At 38.1% G+C, this 22,954-nt stretch overlaps 1 protein-coding gene across 16 annotated transcripts in view; it reads right to left on the minus strand.

Annotated features, from left to right (window-relative positions):
- Positions 1–22,954, minus strand: part of AFDN (afadin, adherens junction formation factor) — a 221,141-nt gene that overhangs the window by 66,302 nt on the left and 131,885 nt on the right. For 9 of the 16 annotated variants that reach the window (XM_026649710.2, XM_026649698.2, XM_026649701.2 and 6 more), the window contains exons 13-19: positions 15,042–15,103; positions 13,300–13,505; positions 10,027–10,047; positions 9,132–9,277; positions 5,633–5,727; positions 2,874–3,139; positions 2,217–2,360 (exon numbers count right to left, since the gene is read on the minus strand). In XM_026649710.2, the coding sequence (XP_026505495.1) occupies positions 2,217–2,360; positions 2,874–3,139; positions 5,633–5,727; positions 9,132–9,277; positions 10,027–10,047; positions 13,300–13,505; positions 15,042–15,103 (940 nt within the window). The remainder of the gene's footprint in view (positions 1–2,216; positions 2,361–2,873; positions 3,140–5,632; positions 5,728–9,131; positions 9,278–10,026; positions 10,048–13,299; positions 13,506–15,041; positions 15,104–22,954) is intronic. The other 7 variants (XM_024205965.2, XM_026649712.2, XM_026649711.2 and 4 more) reach the window with 1 other exon arrangement.

Raw genomic sequence — 22,954 nt, forward strand, 5'->3', positions numbered from 1 at the left:
AGAGAGAGAGAGAGAGAGAGAGAGAGAGAGAGAGAGAGAGAGAGAGATCGATCCAGACTATGATAGGCATCTGCAAAAAGATTTAGGGTGCTTTGCAGGTCAGCCTGTGTGTGTGTAAGAACGACAGTCATCTGCATACTGAAGGTCAGTGGTGCCAATTCTTGTGATCTTAGATTTTGTTTGGAGACGTCGAAGACTCCCAGAGATCATTGTTCCTGTCTTCCCTGCCACTTAGAGATTAAGGATAAAGGATTCTCAGTTGAGGGGATCCAGATATGGAACAAATTTCCAGAGGAGATCAGGCAAATCCAGAATCTGACTGTCTTTAGGTAATACTACGAAACCTCTGTGCCATAAGAATGACATTAAAAACAATGGAACACTCCCCTTGCAAAAAAGCCCATCAACCAATACAAAATGTTGAACCAAATCAACCTTAAAAAAAAATAATCAAAACCAAAACCCTACCTTAAGCATATTTTCACCCCAAAAAGGGGAAAAATGATAGACACTTCATGAAGTCCATTAGAGACTTTGCTATTGCTATCAATTTTACATAGAAGGCACTCAGATACGACAATGATGGACAACAGTATAAAACTATATGTAAGATAGACAGTACCATTAGACAGAGACTAAACAACTGCTGTCTCAAAATAATGCCTGGTCTACTCTAAAAAATTAGGTTGACCCAACTACATTGCTCAGGGGTGTGAAAAATGCACACTCCCCCCAAGCAAGATAGTTAAACTGACCTAACTCCAGGTGCACATAGCACTCGGTTCACAGAATTCTTCCTTCAACCTAGCTAGCACCTCTCAGGGATGCAGATTACGTAAGCCAATGGGAGAAACCCTCCCGTCGGTGTAGGCAGCATATACATTGAAGAGATCTACAGAAGTGCCGCTGTAGACAAGCCTTCAGCATCTGATCTGGATTCACAATTAAGAGAACAGAGCTTCATGAAAGCATGAATTGAAATCTAGACAACAGCTTTTGCAACTTTCAAGCAGGCCGCAAGAGCTTTAGAGAGTGAGGAGGATTCAGGATCAAAGACTGATTTGCATCACTCAACAACTCACAGTGCAGAGCCTTGAAAGACCTCAAAGTAGGGCCCCAAATAGGTGTTGGTTCCAAAACACAAAAAACTAAAATGCAGTCTTGGATCTGAAAAATCCTAACTCCCAAGTATCCAATGAGGGTGAGTTCAGAGCAACTTGGATTCTCTTCTGTTAGAATCTAGGACCTCTTCTCAGACTTTAGGGATATGTCCCGGTGTACTGAGTCTTTTCTAGTATATAGTGAATTATGGTATCCTGGATACCATTATAAAGTAACTACCAGCAAAGGTTGCTTAAAAAAAAAAAGAAAAAAGGAAAAAAGCAAACTTATTAATGCAAAGATGATGATTTAATCAATTGTTTCCGGGTCTCTAACAGCAAACGAATGAATAAAAAATGATAGGTGAATCTTGCTTGTAAAATGGCAGTTTAAATTAAGCTATGTTCTGCAGTAAAGAAGAGTATGGAAAATTGTGTTTATTTTCAAATTTAGGCCATATTCAGATTTTCAATTGGTAGACATTTAAAATTATGCTGTGGAGTCAGCTCTACCCTAGTTATGAAGGCTTTATAAATGGTTCAGTGCAAGAATACTACTAAACAAAAGGCATTTGCATATGCACACTAACATATTTGTTGCTGCTATTAAAATAAAATGTTTAGAGCACTAAAAACATTGCTTAAACTTTTACCTTTTTAATATGAAAAACCTTAGGAGAAAAAGCTATCCTGTGACTTATGGCTTATTCTAAGATCTTAGGGCTACACTGCGGGTGGGAGGTGTGATTCCCAGCACAGGCAGACAGACTTGAGCTAGCTCAGCTCAAGTTAGCACACTAAAAATAGCAATGTGAATGTTGTGCCACGCATGGGCAGCAGGTTGTATCCATTTGTTCATCTGATGATGTTTCCAACAGCCTGTTCTGAAGGAATACTACTCAGATGAAGAATTTTCACCTACTCTTTAGAGAAAACAAAATATTTGAGCCTTTCATTTAATTTCTACAGTAAAGATTTTAACACTATTTCTTATTACTACACCTATAAAAGTGATATTCAATCAATACATTTACTATTTTACAGGCAAGTGGTGATTAAACTCTATAGCCAAAGTATTTCCCCCAGAAATGTTGAACAATGCATTAAATGACTTACTGTTGGGATAAATGGTTCATCTGGAGCACAGTGATAATTCTGCAGTAATGCCTGTAGCTGTAGAGAATTCAACTTAAAGCAGGTACTGTTAATATTTGGAATGTCATCATGTGAGTATTTATCCATGGTAAGTAGTGTAGTTGCCTTAAAAAAAAAAAACCACCGGAGACTTAATTATAATTTAAGAATGAAATATAACCATAGTTCTTATTTATTTCACAGTTTCCTTTTGTCTACAGAGAAGGCAGAGCAGAGGACACCAGAAAGCAAGAAGCCAGAATTGCTGCAAAAGTGATGTAAACTTCATTTTCAAAATCCCTCTTCTCTTCTGCAACACAAATACTCTTCCTCTTAGTTCAGGAACCAAGGGAACCCTAAATTAGGTAACATTAATTTTCCTGCTACTATATCCATGCAAACTAATCAAACTCAGTGTATTAGGAAGAAACTGATTTGATTCTCTTGGGGAACAAACACATCCAGATATTCAGTTCATTTTCAGTAAATGGATTGCACTAATATACAGAGAGGCTTTTACAACTCTACACACTGAACCAGGGGTTCTAGAATACATTTACACAATTAAATCATGCTGTATATTTGAAAAAACCTTATGAGGAGTACGTTTCACTGAGAACCAAGAACAACAATACTCACCTGCACTATCCTGCTTAGGTGGCAATCAGCAGCCAGCTCTAGGCCCTGTTTTTCTGCCCAGGCCTCTATATGGCCCAACTGCTGACGGATGATGGCTCCCCAGTAATGAGAACACAATCCTGAATCTGGGTCAGTAACCAATCTATTAAAAAGCCACATGTTGATAAAGTGGAAGAGCTGGGAGAAGAGCTGTATAGTCAGCGCAGCATTCACTCTACATCGTCGCAACAGGGACATAGCTCCAGTTAGTGTATGCAAGACATCATCTACAGAGACAAAAGAATGTATTAGTACACATTAGTATTTAGGGTTTAACAAAACCATAGGTTCAGGCATCCAAATGGAATTTAATATTGATATTGGGTACTATTACATGAATTATGAAAGACAATTTAGAACACTGTTCCAGAATGGCACCTACACACTTGATATCTGTTTATTCCATAATATATTCCAAGAACTTATTAACTTATAAAAATCTATTTTAAAAATAGAAAGCTAAGTGATTAAAGTTGAATCTTCATAGCATTTTATTAAGCTATGCAATTACAGAAACCAACGAATTATACTCTTTAGATTCCAACACAAAATAAATACAGTAAAAAATTCTTGTAAGTTAGAGTTACTATGCATAAAACGCATTTAAGCTATTCCATACTAGTGATAAATAGCATGCTTTTTGGCAGAAGACAAATAATTATTGGTTTTTCCACTTCTAACAGAATATAGCCAAGGATTGTATTGTAAGCCCAAATTAATATATGGCACATAAAGTAGTTAAAATTACATAAAATGTCCTCTTGCTCACAAATGTCTAGGGTGTTTTTTTTTTAATTATTATTTTAGTTCCATCTTTCTACAACTACATTATAAATAGACACTTTGCACTCCCCCTCCTAGCTTTAACTCAAACAGGTAACTAAAACAGTGCTAGAGACTTCCTGATAAAAAAGTTTATTAATAGTCTGTAGAGCATGTTTAGCTTTTCAGATGAAGAAACACTATCATTAATGCCCAAAGATGGTGGGAGTTGTTTGGGGGCAGGGGAGTTGTGTTCTTTTTTTAAACATACATATGGAATTACTAGAACTTGAAGTTCTTATTAAATAAATCAGCCATACTATTTTCACCTTTGCTCAAAAATTTTAAAAAGTCATGTGATTGACGAAAATCATCCCCTAAATGTTTCAATGCTAAAACCTATAAAGTTACTTGAAAACACTTAGTACTTAAACACAGTGAATACCAGGATAGACTTTAATGTGGAAAATGCAATAGAGTCACATCTGACTGTATAGTGCAGACTCACATTATTACCTACTAAGCTTTATATAATTCAGATCTCAGAAAGATGTAAACATACTCTTTTGCTCCACAGTGCAGGTCACCATGTGAGAACATATTTACATTTTCAGTCAGATCAGAATATTGTACCTTTTCTTTATATACAATATTGTAATTGTGATGACTAAAAACATTTTTCCTGAGATGTTGTTTGCCAGCTAAAGGTTATAAGCAAAGATCAAAATGAAGGTTGAATAGTTTTTAAATTGTAAAGAAGGGCTTTCACACTTGAAGAAGCTTTAATATGCACTAAACAAAGCCTTTCCCTAGTTTCTCATTTTTCTTCACATTTCCTAGTTTGTATTTTTTTTTTTAAATAAAAGCTTTTTTTTTTTTTTTGCATAGTCCTCCTTCCTACAACCCTACTTGATCCCAGTTAAAACAATGAAATTTCTTCTTGTTTCCATACAATCATTTGTAATGTCAAATGAAAACTTACAACTATCTAGGTTTTTATATGGCACCCATCACCATAGCAACTGACTATACTTCAGGATCATGCAAAAGAGGAAGCTGGACAATGACACAAACCCTTATTCAAGCCAAATATCTGAGACAACAGTAAAGGAAATACAGAAACTGCTAGGTGAAAAACTGCTTTTTAATAAATATTTTTCTATTTTTTAAAAAAAATTCCGCAACACAGAAAAATGTTCTAATCTCAATCTTCTTATCCAAAAGATCTAAACTTTATATTTTATTTTAGAAGAATGTAAATGTTTTTGTTCAAACCTGAGTATATTATTTAACATTTTTGTCAGTGGAAGACATACCAGTAGATGCTAATTATCTGGAATTCTATTACATAGATACACGCCTCACTTTCCAAAAGCTAATTTCTTTATCTACAACACTGATTAACCAAACATTTCAAGTGTTCTTCCCAAGACATTATCTAATGTGAGTTTACCTTTATTTTAAAGAGTATTTTTCATGTAAATTCCATCCCAAAGAGTCTAGTCTATTATCCATATATAGTGGATTTACACACAACTAAGGTGTTAGTGAGAACATGTAAATTTCACATCAATGGTAAGATAGACCAACTCAATCCATTAACAGTGGCTATAGACTAGCTGTGGGAAAACTACGGCCCGGAGGCCACAGCCGGCCCTTCAGACATTTTAATCTGGCCCCCGAGCTCCTGATGGGGAGCAGGGTCCGGGGCTTGCCCTGCTCTGCACGTGCCATGGCTCTGCGTGGCTCCCGGAAGCATAGGGGCAGCCAGGGGGCTCCGCACGCTGCCCCTACCCCAAGTGCCGCCCCTGCGGCTCCCATTGGCCGGGAACCATAAACATTCATAGTCCGCCATACAATTTCCATACCCAGATGTGGCCCTCAGGCCAAAAAGTTTGCCCACCCCTGCTATAGACTATTGATTTAATAGCAAGACAAAAAGACCAAGCAAGACTAACCTATTTTAGGCCTTTGAGGATTATTTTCGTCTGGATCATCAAGGAATGCTGGCATGTAATTGTTAAGCTCTGACTGAAGACAGTGAACTAAATATCTGAAAAAGAACACAATTTTGATTATCCAATAAAAGAAATTTTGCTTTACTTACATGGAATCTGTTATCTGAAATATATACTGGACCCCCATATAAATTATTTAAATCTGGAGCTATTCGTAGCAATAAACGCTGACATTGTTAGGAAACAGGTGCCAATTTGGTTAATCTCTGTGGAGTTGCCCCAGTATAATGCAATTCTGGAAGGAGCTCAAGAGTAAAATTAGCTTTATGTCATCTGACATTTGTACTTAAAGGAGTACACATTATTCTGGGGTTAGTAGGTACCATAAGGAACCTTGATTATTCTAAGAAGCAATAGCTGTACAGAACCCTGATAGTGACTAAAAAACGTGTTCTTCAGTGGAAATAAAAATCCAGTCCAATGACGGAGAATTGGTATACTGGTCTGGCTGCACTGCTAGCGATATAAAGGATCTTCTTTAAGAAAAATTGTATAGATTAGTTCACTGATATATATGGGCAGACTTTATAGAAACAGCAGAATGAACTGTAGGTCAGTTTATGACTCCTTCCAGTGCCTTCGCCTCGCTTCCTCCCCTTCTTCAGTTTCTTTCTATCACCTTCTCATATTTTTATTCCCTTTTGTGTCTCTATTTCATCTTGTATGTAAAAGTTAATACAACTGAAAGTTTTATCCTCTGTATGGTCATTTCTGCTACCTTTTTTTAAAATGTTAGATAAAAATTAAAACACATTTTTGCAGCCATGTACATGTTAATTATGCATCTTATTTTGCATACTTCCAAAGTAAAAAAGTATAAGCAACCTGCTGCAAAAATTATAAAATGCCTAACTCAGTCTTATGCTTATGACTATATCTGAACCAAAATAATACTCCTTGAAATGATGCAGTGTGACCAAAATCTAATACAAATTTTCTAGAAACATGCAACTAATAATTCAGCAAGCATTAAGAAACGTAGAGAGGATTTTTTGGACATCTGAGACTGAAACTTTCAAATACTCATGTATGTGAATGTCATGAATGAATTTAATTGAAGGGAGTTTTTGTCAGGCTAAAATTGGCCCATAATTTAAGTTTTGTGAAAATAACCTTACATAAAAATTTAGACCAATTTTTTTTTTAAATTCCAGTGAAAGTATTGTAAAAGAACAATGTCTCTAAGTATTTACAATCCAAACATTCTAGCACTGAGCTAGCATATGAGAACCTGATATTGTGTAGCTTTTTATATTGTTTATTCTTTGCATTTCACTCAGCTTGGAGAAACCAAGAGAAAAGTACACTTGATTTTTAAAATTCTTTCAGTTTTATATTAATGACTTTTTTTTCTAAACATTGTTTTTCAGCCAGAGTTTTTCCATTCATAACATCATTTTTGTGTGTTGCAGAATGCTAAAATTCAAACCCAACTATTTGATTGGAATCAAGCTATAATATTTTCCTCAAGTCTTTATGTAATGATATTTTATGGCTTCCTTAAACAAAAGTATGACATCCCTATCTTCTTGTTCCATCTTAAAACATTTCTAATAATGGAAAGTACCTGATTTTTAAAAATTTTATTGCAAAATAATTTCAACAAGTTCTGGTACACTTTTTGATGATACCACTGAATTAACATTTTTTTAAGAGCAGACAATTTTTTATGTTGCTAATATTTCATACAGTTGTGAAGTGGTAAAAAGTGGATAAACTAAACTAAACTCCATATTCCCCCTATCAGAAGTGTGTAAATTCTGTTCACCTGCATTTACTCTCGACTACACTACTGTATTCATGTGTCATAAATGAAAAAGAAAATATTCAAGTTACATGGAGTTAGTACTAGTCTCCTGGAAGTTTAGAAGTTACAATGGGAGAATAAAATATATCCAAAAAGATGGTGACTGCGTGTGAATAACTGTTGTAGTTAGAACCAATTAAGCTACAGGAAAAAAAAATATGGTCATTCTTTCTCCGTCATAAAAAACTGTACAATATGCAAGCTAATGTATGAAGACAACAGAAAGTGACTTGGAAGATTTGTACACAAGCATTTCGAGCCAGTAATGCAAAACACTGATCTGGGAGAAATTCTAGCTTGACTGAACAACCACTAAGCAACCTACGTTTAATATCAATCTCCACAGTTGATTGTTATAAGTTGCTATTCCAAGCATAATTACTTACCTGTAGTAATTGCTATCTGAAAATAATGTTCTGCATGGATCCATTTTCATGGGTCTGATGTCTTTGCCCACAAATCAGAGACTATACTATGTAATGGCAAAGTTTAGAACCCCACAGATAAGGTCACATTCCACAACTGAATACATATATACTCACTCTCTAGCCCCAGGCCATCAGCCCCCTCCCCCCCCTTTTAAATAATGTGGTACATCACCACCTGATCTGCCAGACATGCCTTCATAACCCTGAAGCCAATCTTAAGAAACAGAAACCCTTCCCTCCAAACTAAACTTTGAATATTTAATGCGGTTGTAAAAATCTGTCTTACTATTTGGTGCTGAAACTTGAAAACTCATTCAGACCTTATCTACACTCCTAGGTTATTTGAGCAACTATCTTAGACATCAGATGGCCAGAAAGGGGGGGGAGGGGAGAAAATCACCAATGAAGAGCTTTGGAGGAGGATCAAACAAAAATACATAGTACAGGAAATTATGGAACAAAATAGCTCCAGCCATTATTATGGGCTAATACAATGCATGGCTGCTGCAGATAACTACTGATTAATCCACAAACAACCTATCTGGGGATTAAGCTATATGGCTGCAGATGCTGACCAAAATGTCAGAAGCAAGTACACCTCTACCCTGATACAGTGCGACCCAATATAACACGAATTCGGATATAATGCGGTAAAGCAGCGGTCCGGGGGGGGTGGGGCTGCGCACTCCGGTGGATCAAAGCAAGTTCGATATAACGCGGTTTCACCTATAAACACGGTAAGATTTTTTGGCTCCCGAGGACAGCATTATATCAGGGTAGAGGTGTATGTAGTTAATAGCAACTTTGATTAGTATTTCAACATTTTCATGATCAGATGTGTCAAAATTTGGCTAGCTACCGTACACGATTATAAAAAGATATGTATATAGATTTAAACAAATCGAGTTAGCACCTAACCACTCAGAAGGACGGGATCTTGGTAGAATTTGCTTAGCAAGGAACACGAGAAAGTGATGTAATTTACATTCTCACTACAGCCCAAATGATCCATCTCCATGAAATAATTAAAAATGGAATGCTTGTCCACTCCCTATGCATTTCTTTAACTGGTTTCAATACAACTAAAGAATCATGACATCTAGAACTTAGAAAAAGTGCACAGTACTTTTCAAAAGTATAGAAATAAAGCCTAATACTTCCATATGGCAAATATACAAAAGAAACAAAATTCTGATGCCCTTACTTGAAAGCCATTTGAACCAAATGTGCCAGAACATCTTGCGCGTCTAAAGTAATTCGGCTAAGGTCGCGGTCTTGCTTAATGAAGTTGAGCAATTCAGACGCATTTGCCATCCAAAAGGCAAGTGCCCCAGCAATATTTTTCTGCTTCTGTAAGTAAAAAGAGAAGTAGCAAACAATATAGGGCAGGTCCTTTCTGATCAGAAATTATTAGATTAAGAGCTCCAAAGATAGACCAGTACATTTCCCATTTCAAACATACCTCAGATACCAGATATTTGCAAAATATTTTTCTATATATAACAAATGATAATACTGCAATTCTTCCAACAAATGAGTTACATTTTAAATATATACAGTATGTACAAAATTCTGTCCAGTTGCCATTAGTGAAATCAATGGAATAATGGCATTAGCATCTAGTTATGCAGTGCTAAACAATTAGCTGTATGCATTATCTGGTAATCTGCGTGTGCGTAAGCACATATTAGCTGTTACCCACTGCCACCCTGATACTGCTAGTCACTGGCTTTGACACCAGGCAGCTCAGTATCAAGTACTGATCTATCTCACCATCTCCCGACCACAAATGCCAGGCTAGGCAACCTCAGATGAGATCCAAAGAATAGGAACCACAGACAAAAAAAAAAGAAATAAAGGGAAGAAAAAGAACTTTGGTCATTTCATATCCACACTGAAGTGCGTTAAGCAGAAATTATGGAATGCCGATAAAGGTTGCACAGTCAAAAAGAATTTTAGTACTGCATGTTCCAGTTGCTGAATGAGTGTTATGAACTGTTCAGTCCAGCTGTTTGAGTATTGTATTTTGACATGGAAGCAGCATGAGAAACTGAGCTAAGCCAACATAGCTAGGATCAGTTCCCAGCAGTATATCCTACCTGATCAACCTGGTCTACCTCCTGAAGAAAAACGGACGAAGGAAATCAAACAGAATAGAAGAAAGAAACTTGTGAACAATCATGGTAGTTTTAGAAATCAGACACTAAATATGAAGGTATAACACTTATGTTCACAGATACACCTAAATATATTTCATCAGTGGCTGTGACACAACTGAGACCACTTATATTTTAGGTAGATCCAGTAATATGACAGCAAAGAACCAAAGTGCCAATTAGTTCAAGGAATGCCCTTGAACCACAAGCTGTTTCAGTCAGTGCAACAGACTTCCTGCAGAGCATCCGCCAAGTCTCTCTGTAACAGCATGAATGCTAATTCCAGAGAGCTTGCCCACACTACTGAAATGAAGACAATGTACAAACACAAACAGGGACAAAAGGAAAAATTAAAAAATAAAATACAAAGTGGGGAACAGATTAATACATGGTTTTCAATTTAAAACAATGGTTTGAGGTTTTTTTAACACAACGAAAAATACGGAGTCAAATAAAATATTGCACTAAACTTACAAAATTCTGCAACATGCAACCTACACTAACTATATTTTGCCTTCTGCTATTCCAATACAGATTTTACTTCATTACTCAACTTTTTCAGACCCTTTCATAAAAGTACTCCCCATCATATGAAATCTTAATATTTTGTGCTGTTTATCGTTTCTACCACCAAAGTTCTGAAAATACTTGACAAAATTTTGAGAGAGTAGCTTTTGGAAATTACACTAGAAGTCTCAAGTCTCTCTATAATTCTGATCGGCAAAATCAGAATTTTGACCAGTATCTCCTCTTCCCAGTCCCTGGCACAGATGTTTGTGTGCTTTCCTCCTCTAGCTTCTCCATTTGGCTCCAGTGATCTCATCCCATCTACTTCTCTTGCCCCACTCACTGTACAAATACTGTCTAGAGTGCCTCTCCTCCAACTGCATCCTGGATCTCCCTCCAAACCAGCTTCCACCAATGGCTCTCAAAGTTTCCAATGAACTCTTTCTGGTCAAAGCTCAGAATTAGCATACTCTGTCTTTATCCTCCTTAACCATGCTCCTCCTGAAATCTTGTCCCCCACTTGGCTACCATGACTGTCCTTTCCTGGTTCTTCTCCTACCTCTGTAACTACTCATTCAGAGGATTAGCCTCATCCTCCCCCTTCTGTGGTGGGGAGAAGGGTGGTTTACACAGGGCTCAATCCTTGATTCCCTCTTCTCCCTTCAGGCCTTGTCTCAGAGTGATCTCATTCATAATTTCAGCTATCATCTCTAGGCTGATGTGTCTCAGATCTACCTCCCCACTCCTGACTTGCCTCCTTCCACCAAAACTGAAGTATCACCTTCTCTCTGACTCCTCACGGATGTCTAGCCACCAACTTAAACTCAACATTGCCAAAACAGAGCTCTTCATCTTTGCCCCTCAAACCCTCCCTCTGCTGCTCCTCTCTCAGTCACTGTGGAAAACAGTACCATCTTCCCTGTCACTCATGCCCAAACCTGGACATCATCTTTGACTCAGGCCTCTCTGTAGATGTTCACATCCAGACCATATCTAAAGCCCGCAACTTCATCCTGAATAACGTGTGTAAAAATCAAGCCTTTCCTCTCCATTCATACAGCTAAATCTCTTATCTAGGATCTCCTTATTTCTATCGTTTCTGCTGCAACATTCTCCTCTATGGCCAAGATGAATTCCCTCTTTGTCCACCTACATCCATTCAAAATTCTGCTGAAAAGATCATTTTCCTGGCTCACCACTTCAATCATCATCACTCTTTGAATCCTTCAACTTGCTACCCCTACATCACACCATCAAACTCAAACTAATTGTCTTCACTTTTAGGGCTTCTCTGGGTCTATGAATGCCCCATTTATTATCCCTTATTGTTTTGAGACATCAGCCTCTGTCCGCATTCTTCAAATGTTAAGTCCTGATTTCCCTTTTATAAAAATTCTTACAAACACTACTGCACTTTCTCCAATGCCACCTTATGCATGGGAGAAGCATTTTGTAAATATCTGCAAAGCCACCTCGTTGTTCTCCTCCCTTCTTAAAACTCTTCTTCACTGTAATGCCTACGAAAAGTTTAACAGTTGGTTTGCTGTGACCAGTTTTTCATGCTGACCAGCAATTTCATTATGCTCCATCTATTTGTTTTATCTGTTTTTTATAGTTGTACACTTAAGATTGCAAGCTCTTTTGGGGCAGGGATTATGTCTCTGTTATGTTTGTACAATGCCCAGCACAATGGGGCCCTGAGCCTCTAGGCACCAATGAAATATGTAAATCATAATACACAAATTTAAGTATATAACAATTCATTTATTGATAATTTTTAAGAAAACACTTATGTAATCTTATGTTTTATGTATTATAAAGAATATGGATTTTAATGCTCCCGCTGAGAAAAATCTGCAACTGATGAGTTAGGGCTATTAGTAATAACATGAAATATTATGACTACTTTCTCAGGATATTATGGTAAAATTAAATACAGTAGAAGCATATTTTAACAACGGTGAAGAGACAGTACAAGATTTTCCTTTCTAGATTTCAAAGTCAAGACTGTGGATATGATCCTGCATTCCTTGTAAAAGCAAAAATGCCATAGGCTTCAATGGGATTTTTATATGTGCAAGGAATGCAGGATCAGGTTTCATATTATATACTAAAACTTTTACCCTGATATCTTAAATTTCTCTTTGTGCAAGATGTGTCGGTATCAAATCAGTATATTTGAGAAAAAAAATCAAACAAAAATACTAAATGCTGTAATATCTTTGTGTGTACGTATTAAGAGGAACAGGACCAAAGTTCAATAATTACCTTCCTTTTTTAAGCTAAGTATTTTCTATACAACACTCAATTGATCAATGTAAATCCCAGTATTTATAAGGCATTACTAAAAAAGCAATTACAAGTCACATCAGAATTGGTTGAGGATCAAAAATAATTAATGGAAAGACTGATTTTAGAACTGTTTGGGGTGTGGTGGGTTTTTTGTTTGGTTGTTTTTTTGCTACGGGAAATGGGGCAACAATGTGGAGGTGGAAAAAAATCACCTTTACTCTCCTCTTTATCAAAGCCACAAATTTCTCCCGAGGGAATTTAGTTTAAAAAAAAAAAAAAAAAAAAAAATCTTTACAAGAGAAATAAATACATTACAGGCTGATGCTCAGCAACCTTTTGAGTGAAACCCTTCACTCTGAAAAAATTTATGTATATATTTTAAATTCCTTTGACTTGTCTCTGCAGATCAAAACTCACCTGTATAACTCCTTCCATCATGCTCACCATCTTGTTGACTATTGCAATGACTTTGTGAGTACGCTCAGTAGGACTGATGTCAGGTCTGTACTGGTTTGACAATACATACCGACATGTCATGTACAAAACATAGGTAGGCGATAATTTAAAATGAACTGTCGAGCTGTTGGTATAATTAATAATGGCAGATAAGAAGGCATCTTCAGCTGTGGAAACAGACGAAAAAAAAGTCACCCGAGGATTGGAAGGATAAAATAAAACTTCATAATTCAATTAAATAAGAAGGTGAGTTTCTTTTGTTTTATTTAGCTCATATGTTCCTAACTGTCTAAACTATGCACTGCAACTACTAAAGTAGGACAATAAATCATCCAGATATAAGCTCAGAGACTTTATGTAGGAGGAAATAGCTCTACGTTATTTCCCATTTATGTACAGCAGAACCTCAGAGTTATGAACACCAAAGTTATGAACTGACCGGTCAACCACACACCTCATTTGGAACAGGAAGCATGCAATCAGTTGAGACAAAAACACCCAACAATTTACAGTACAGTACTCTGTTAAACCTAAACTACTAAAAAAAATAGGGAAAGTTTAAAAAAGATTTGACAAGGTTAGGAAACTGTCTGCGCTTGTTTCATTTAAATGAAGATGGTTAAAAGCAGCATTTTTCTTATGCATTGTAAAGTTTGAAAGCTGTATTAAGTCAATATTCAGTTGTAAACTTTTGAAAGAACGACCATAACATTTTGTTCAGAATTACAGACATTTCAGAAAAACAGCGAGGAATCTGGTGGCACCTTAAAGACTAACAGATTTATTTGGGCATAAGCTTTCGTGGGTAAAAAACCCCATTTCTTCAGATGCACAAAAACGTGGCTTTTTACCCACAAAAGCTTATGCCCAAATAAATCTGTTAGTCTTTAAAGTGCCACCGGACTCCTCATTGTTTTTGTGTATACAGACTACCACAGCTACCCCTTATACTAGACATTTCAGAGTTACGAACAACCTCCATTCCCAAAGTGTATCAAGTTAACTACTCCAGGGACAGTACTGTTCTTTAATAAAATAAAATACAATTTCCTTTTTCACTGTGCCCTTCCAAAAGCTCTCTTACAGTACATTTCAGTCAGAACAGTTTCTCTATTTGCTCATCAAATGTCCAATTTACAGTGCTGTGAGGTTTCAGACAATCACTGGCCTGAAATTTTCTTATACAACTAGAAGTTTTTAAAAATCCATAATAATGTGGCATAGCCAAGAGTCTACAATATTTTTGACAGTAAAAAACCTATCATCAAAGCTAACGTTTTACTTGATACCCTTTATGGAATATTAACTCAACTGGCCTTTTGACCAAGATCTAGTTTATTACTAACTTACAAGCCAGTATATGTGGAACTTTTTATAAGGGGGATGGTTTCAATCTGATATCTCTTTTCTATTAACAACTCTGGTTCTAATTTGATTTATTTTGGAGACAAGGAATTCCAATGTGGTTGCAATGAACTACATAGGGACCCATCTAGTACTTGAATAATTTTTCTCCCCTCTCCACCAAGCCAGCCATATTGGTAAAATAAATACCTCTTTTTAAGTGATTTCCAAACTTTACGGCTAAGTTTCCTTTTGAGTTTTTAAAGTGATTGACTTTAACAAAAAAAAGTGCACTTTTTTACCTTGTTATATTTAATATTTTATTTTAAACTGTAGTTAAAGCTTTATTAAATACTCACAACTTTCCTTGAATTCGATGCTTGCAGGTAATATCAGTTCTGGCCCAACCATGTCCTGAGGTCTAAAGGAAGAGGGTATATATTCAAAAAAACCAGTTCACATAGATAAAGTTAATTCAACTATCAAATGATGTGTTCTTCTCCAAGGGCTTTGTTTTTGAACCTCTATACAACATTTTCCAAAAAAGTGTATACTGCAAATATGCTTTCCTTTTATTCAACTGCTTCCTCCCACCTCTTTTAAATTCACACGCTGTACTTGCTTGCAAGACAACAGATCACAATAAACCTGAATTGTGGCGTATATTATTAATGAACGTCCTCCTTTTCACTGTATGCTATAATGATCAAGTCAGACTGCCACCTGCCATTGACATGACTCAAATATCACTATTAAAAAAAAAACAACTCAGGGATACATGGAGAAAAAGTTAATCAAACTCAGCCTAAAGAGCTAGCCTAGTTGTAAAGATATACTAAACGAGCTGTTATGAAGCAACTACACCAGCTATTTTAGAAGCAGCTTGGGAATCCATTTCCTATTTCTAAGAGTGATGAATCAAGTTCCCCTTAACCTTCATCTAACTTAAATTACAGTGCTATCCTGCGAAGTGACTCTAAAGTTGGCATTATGGGGTTCAGTGTTTACTGCCTTAACCATTTCTTTATCATATATGTCAAGGTCGCAATTCAACTGGCTTTTTTAACTGTCAGTCTTACAAATTTAATCTAGGATCTGAAAGTCAAGCTAGGTACTTTTCTTCTTATGCATCATATTAAAATATTCTCTCATGCTCTCAGTGACAACTGTGTTACACCTTTGTCTCTAATGGTTCACGTAGGTTTAACTGTTTGGACCTCAGTAAATGCTTCTGTTAATGATACATAAGACAGAAGAGAACCCAGCTTACTTGCAGTGGTAATGCAAGTAGTGGTACTTTGGTACAAAGTAAGTGGTACTTACTTTGTAGTGGTAATGAAAATGGCCCATTTCCAGCAATTGACAAGGAGATATGAGGAACTGTAATGTGTGTGTGTGTGTGGGGGGAATAAGCATGGGGAAATAGTTTCACTTTGTGTAATGGATGGGCCATCATCATATAATATAAACTCATATTTCCTTGCTGGAAATGGGCCATTTGCATTACCACTACAAACAGTTTTTTTCCCTCTCCTGCTGATAAAAGCTCACCTTAACTGATCTCTCCTTATCGTATGTATAGTAACACCCATTGTTTCATGTTTTGTGTGTGTGTGTGTATATATATATATATATAATCTTCCTACTGTATTTTCCACTACATGCATCCGATGAAGTAGGCTGTAGCCCACGAAAGCTTATTCTCAAATAAATTTGTTAGTCTCTAAGGTCCCACAAGTACTCCTGTTCTTTCAGCAGCACAGGTCACCATGTACTCCCCCCAGAATCGTAGAACATAGAATGTTTCTATGCCCCCCCCCAATCATCTCCATCCCTGAGGTTATCGCAGATTAGAAGGCGAAAAAAACGCACTTGCGATGACATGTTTTCTGAGCTCATGCAGTCCTCCCGCACTGATAGGGCACAGCTTAATGCATGGAGGCATTCAGTGGCAGAGGCCAGGAAAGAATTAAGTGAGCATGAAGAGCAGAGGCAGGACGCGATGCTGAGGCTAATGGGGGAGCAAACGGACATGATGAAACGTGTGTTGGAGCTGCAGGAAAGCCAACAAGAGCACAGACTCCCGATGCATCCACTGTATAACTGCCTACCCTCCTCCCCATGTTCCATAGCCTCCTCCCCCAGACGCCCAAGAACGCGGGGGGGAGGCTCCGGGCACCCAACCACTCCACTACAGAGGATGGCCCAAGCAACAGAAGGCTGTCATTCAAACAGTCTGATTTTTAGTGCAGCTACAATAAGCAATGTGGCCTTGTCCTTCCCTCCTCCCCCACGCTGCCTGGGCTACCTTGTTCGTTATCAATTTTTTTGTTTTAAATTAAGAAAAAGAATGCATGGTTTCAAAACAATAGCTACTTTATTTCGAAGGGGGGGAGGGTGGATGGCTTACAGGGAATTAAAATCAACAAAGGGGGTGGGTTTGCATCAAGGAGAAACACACACAACTGTCACACCGAAGCCTTGCCAGACATGAAACCGATTTTCGAAGCCTCTCTGATGCGCAGCGCGCCTTGCTGTGCTCCTCTAATTGCCCTGGTGTCTGGCATGAAACGATTGTCTGCTGCTTCTTTCACAGAGGGAGGGGCGACTGACGACATGTACCCAAAACCACCCGTGACAATGTTTTTGCCCCATCAGGCATTGGGAGCTTAACTCAGAATTCCAATGGGTGGCGGAGACTGCGGGAATTGTGGGATAGCTACCCACAGAGCACCGCTCTGTAAGTCGATGCTAGCCACGGTAGTGAGGACACAATCCGCCAACTTAATGCGCTTAGTGTGGACATACGCAATCGACTGTGTAAAATCGAATTCTAAAAACAGACTTCTATAAAATCGACCTAATTTCGTAGTGTAGACATACCCTAAGAGACAGCATCAACGCAGGTCTAAAGTTAGATAGACTAGCTATAGCTTGCTTTGAGAACACATGAACAATCCTTACACTTTTATACATTAAAATATTGTTCCAGCTCACCCAAACCTAAGGCAGAGACACATGATTTCATGCAGTCTATTAAATGTTTTATTATGAGGTTGCTCAGCAAAGTCATTTCAACTTTAAGGTGGTTACAGGACAAGACTGAGACAGATTTGCTGGCAGTACTACAGAAATATTGAAGTTCCATTAAATTTTGAACCAGTCAGCATAAACCATGCCACCTACATAAAGGATATTTAATGGTGTTTAAGATTCCCCCCCCCTCATTATTCACAATCTCTAAAATGTTTTATTAATTTCCCCCCATTCACATCATGAAATATATGGCTATACTTCAATTACTGTTAAGACAGCCAGCTTCAGGAAATATCAGTACTCAAGGTTCAAGGAAGAAAAAAGCTGGCCACCAAGGAGCTGGGGAGAAAGGAAATCAGAGAAAGAGGCCTGTAAGTTTATAACCATCAGAGGCAAAAGGTCACGGCAGCATTCTACACAGCTGGAGACAGACAATGATGTTCAGGCTGTGGCCATCAGAGTGAAGAGGACAAGGAGGAATTCCACACAGCTAGACGTTTCCTTTTGATACTAGAAACATGGAAACTGTGGAAGATACCTCACAAGATCCAGCTGGTCCAAGAGAATGAAGAGATGTACAGGACACACCTGTGGATTGCAGCTTGGCCTAATCCGTAAGAAAATCAAGCTTGTTGACAAAGTGTTCTCCAATCATCCACAGAAGACAGATGAGCCTTGTTGTGGATTCAATACTCAGAAGAATCTAGAGAACATTCTGCAAAGAATAGGCAGACAACAGGACAGTGTGCTGCCTTCTTAGAGCCAAGACACAAGACCGCACTTACATTGGATGGGGTTCTGAAGTCGATGGATGTTCATATTGGCCCTAATGATACAGCATGATGAGATGTCACAGATAATGAATGACCTCAGGGAACTTGGAAGCATGCTGAAGAAGAATATCCAACCATCTTTACTGAGATCCTTCCTGTCCCACATGTGAAGCAAGACAGAAGGTAAATGATTCTGAAAGCAAACCACACTGGCTAGGTAAGTGGGACAGGGTGGAGGGTTTTGTGCAACATTCGTTCACCTTCTACGAGGAGACAGAGCTGTATAGTTTGGATGGATCCCTTACAGAATGGCCTCCACTTCAGCATAAAGGGAACCAATCTCCTCGGGGTTAGGCTGGCTACAGTAGTTAGGAGGGCATAAAACTTTTTTTAAAAGGGGAGGGTACAATAAAGAGGGGGAAAATGGGCACTCTTAGCACAAAAATGAGATGTTGAGAACAAAATTAATCAAGAAACTAAAGGACATGGGGAAAATTTTTTTCAACTGTCTACACATCAAGGCTAGGAGTCTGGGTAACGAACAAGAGGAACTGGAATTGCTCATTTATAAGCATAAATTCATTTTCTAGTTGGTATTACTGAAACCTGGTGGGATGATTTGCATGATTGGAACATTATAATCAATGGTTATAACCTATTTAGGAAGGATCAAATGGGCAAAAGGGGAGAGGGAGTGGCACTGACACTCTGTCAAAAAATGTCAATCTGTTTCCAAGTCACTCATAACTTGGAAGAAAGTGATCTGGAATGCTTATGGATCAATGTCCTAACAGACAAAGCACAAGATGGGGTACTAAAATGGCATTTGCACCTGCAACAGACCACCAAATTACACTAGGGAACAGGATGACTGGCTCTTTACACACCTATCTATAATGTATAGGGAAAAAAGCTGCGGAATCATGGAGGGCTTCAATTTGAGTGACATATGCTGGAGATCTTATGTTGCCAGTACTAAAACATCCTTAGACTTTCTAAATAATATAGAAGACAATTTCCTAATTCTGAAAGTGTTGCTACCAACATGGTAGACCTCATTTTGACAGATAAAGAGGAACTGATCACAGAACTAACAATTAAACGGTAACTTAGGTAGAAGTGACCATGACTTGATCCCATTTTTAATATGCAAACAAAATAAAGTCCAGAGCAAAATAAATATATATACACACACACACACATATACTTGTCTCTTTTAAGCACCATTTTCACAAAGCTGAAAACAATTATTAGCCAAATCAGCTGGGAGAAAGAATTTAATCAGAAAATTGTGAATGATAATTGGGAACTGTTTAAGAACACTTTACTATATATCGAAAAAGCCACAATCAAGGAAGAAGGCTGTATTGGTTTAAAAAAAAAAAAAAACTATTTTAGAGGGGAAGTGAAGGCAGCTATATATATAAAAAAAAGATAAATGGACGAAAGGGGAAACTGATAGTAATGAATATAAATCAGAAGCTAGGAATTGTAGAAAACTGATAAGGGAAGCAAAGAGAGACAAGAAGCAATCAATAGCAAGCACATTTAAGGAATCTTTTTAAGTATATTAGGACCAAAAAGAATCCTAACAATAGTATTGATCCCTTACTGGTTGGAAATTGTAGACTTAATATTGCAGGAAAGGCAGAAGTGTTGAATAAATATTTCTCTTCTGTATTTGGGGAAAAAGCAGATGATGTAGTCGTATCATATGATAATGCTCTTTCCAGTCTACTAGCATCTCTGGAGGATGTTAAACAGCAGCTACTACAGATAGACCGTTTTAAAATCAGCTGGCCAGAGAACTTGCATCCAAGAGTTTTAAAGGAACTGGCTGAGAAGCTTCTTGGACCATCATTGGTGATTTTCAGAAAGTCTTGGAACATCAAATGGGTGTGTTTCTAGTGGGGTCCCACAGGGATCAGTTCTTGGCTGTACACTATTTAACTGTTTTATTAATGACCTGGAAGACAACAATATCATCATAATGATAAGGTTTGCAGATGACTCAAAAACTGGATGAGTGGTTAATAATGAAGAAGACAGATCACTAATACAGTGCTATCTGGATCACTGGGTAAACCGGGTGCATACAAATAATATGCATTTTAATGTGGCAAAATGTAAATTTATACATTTAGGAACAAAGAAAGTAGGTTATACTTACAGAATGGGGGACTCTATCCTGAAAAACAGTGACTCTGAAAAAGATTTGAGGGTCATTGTGGATAACCAGCTGAACATGAGCTCCCAGTGCAATGTTCTGGCCAAAAGGGCTAATGCAATCCTTGGATGCATAAATAAGGGAATCTTGAGTAGGGAGTAGAGAGGTTAATTTACTACTGTATTTGGCACTGATGTTGACCACTACTGGAATACTGCATCTAGTTCTTGTGTCCACAATTCAAAAAGAATATTGATAAGTAGGAGAGAGTTCAGAAAAGAGTCATGAGAATGATTGAAGGAGCAGAAAGCCTGCCTTACAGTGATAGACTGAAGGAACTCAATCTACTTTGATTATCAAATATTAAGCTGTTCTTCAATCTAGCAGAGAAAGGTATAATATAATCGAATGGCTGGAAATTTAAGCTAGGCAATTTCAGACTGGAAGTAAGATGTAAATTTTTAAACAGTGAGTAATCAATCACTGGGACAACTTACTAAAGGTTGTGGTAGATTCTGCATCATTGACAATTTCTAACTCAAGATTGGATGTTTTTCTAGGAATTATTTTGGGGAAGTACTATTGCCTGTGTTATACATGAGGTCAGACTAGATGATCACAATGGTCCCTTCTGGCTTCGAAATCTATGAAAGACAGTATTTGACTGAGAAGAACAATTTTCTGTTACATACTTGTTTTCTATGAGGTGGTAATACTAGTACATTACATATAGAACTGCGCCACTTCAATTCATAAGCCATATTGTCTCCCTCGTTGAGAAATTAACCGCTAACAGTGTCTTTACCCTACAAGTGCTCATTAACTAAAATGTAAAAAATAGGAGAAAATATCTGCCCATTTCACAGGCTTCAAAAATAGCTTATGACTCAATATGACACTAACCATCTTAAATTGCTAAAAGATGGAACTAAAAGGAAGACATGGTGTAGACCAACCACTTCTCCAGTTACCCAGAATAGCCCTAGGATAAGGCTCTGCAGCAGAGTGAAAGAAGAGCTGGTAGTGGAATTCAGATAGGGACCACACATCTCTAAGAACCTCCAGTTATGGTATCAGTGAACAGCGAACCAACAGCATACCACCACCATAGACTCAACAGTATTGGTGACTGAGTCTGTGTAGGTAGTAGTGTTCTCCAGGGCAGTGTACCTGGCTCCTGATACTGGAAAATGGACCAGGCTTCTGTCCATTGGTGACACCAATGGTACCAACTTCAGGTGGACCATGGTCTTCAGAACTGACGACTCCTCTGTCCTCATTGGCATCAATAGTATAGGAGGCATCCACTGCCTTCTTTTCCTCACCAGTACCAAGGATGATCCCTGCGCCCCTTCAGCTAGTCCCAATATGGGGGGAACTTTTGCTCTTCAGTTCTGGGAAACTGGTACTATGCTCCTTATAAGCTCCAGACTCTTGGGTACCAGGGCACAGAGTCTCACCTGACTTAGGCCTGGTCTACGCTGCCACTTATATCGACATGTTACATGTGAAAAAAATCACCTCCCTGAGCAACCTAGCTTACATCGACCTAACGTGGGGTCTACACTGCGCTATGTCGGCAGGAGAAGCTCTCCCGACAACTTACATTCTGTTTCTCGGAGAGGTGGAGTACTGAAGTCAACAGGAGAGTGCTCTCCCATCAATCGCAGCGGTGCCGATTTAGTGGGCCAAAGTAAACAAGCCCTTAGAGAGTGTCAGAGAGGAGGTGCTCTTTTTGAATGAGGGCTTGGAAGGGGATTTCTCACAATTTTTTGTGAACTTGTTATGAGGGGGTAGGAGGAAACTTTCTTTGGAACAGTCTTTAGCACTGGTCTGATTATCCCCAAAGCTAGAGAATACTGTGCTCGGAGGGATGCTTCTCGGCGTCTCTGCCTGACGCACCAGAGGTGGAGGGTTATCTGACGGGCCAGGATCAGACTGGGGTCTCACTACATGTTCCATCAGGAATCTTCTATGCCTGGCTTGTAACATAACTTGATGGGTTCACCTAGAAAAGGACTGGCAGATAGGATATGAGCTTCCCCGGGACAATAGAGGCATGTATCATGCTCATTGCTAACCAGGAAAGCTCAGTTGCAGGCCACTCAGATTTTGAGTCCTGGAAACATGGGCATACTAATCACTCCAGATGTCCAGACGGGGGGGTGGGGAGGAGATGTCCAGATAGGGAGAACCCCCACCCCCAAGACTACTCAACTACTCTAACTGTAAGTTAGCTAAAAACAGGTTTCATTAGCTATTTACAACTACACTTTTTGAAGAATTCTAACTAACA

The sequence above is a fragment of the Terrapene carolina genome, unplaced genomic scaffold (assembly GCF_002925995.2).
Source record: "Terrapene carolina triunguis isolate 2854851 unplaced genomic scaffold, T_m_triunguis-2.0 Scaffold85, whole genome shotgun sequence".
Lineage (NCBI taxonomy): Eukaryota > Metazoa > Chordata > Testudines > Emydidae > Terrapene > Terrapene triunguis.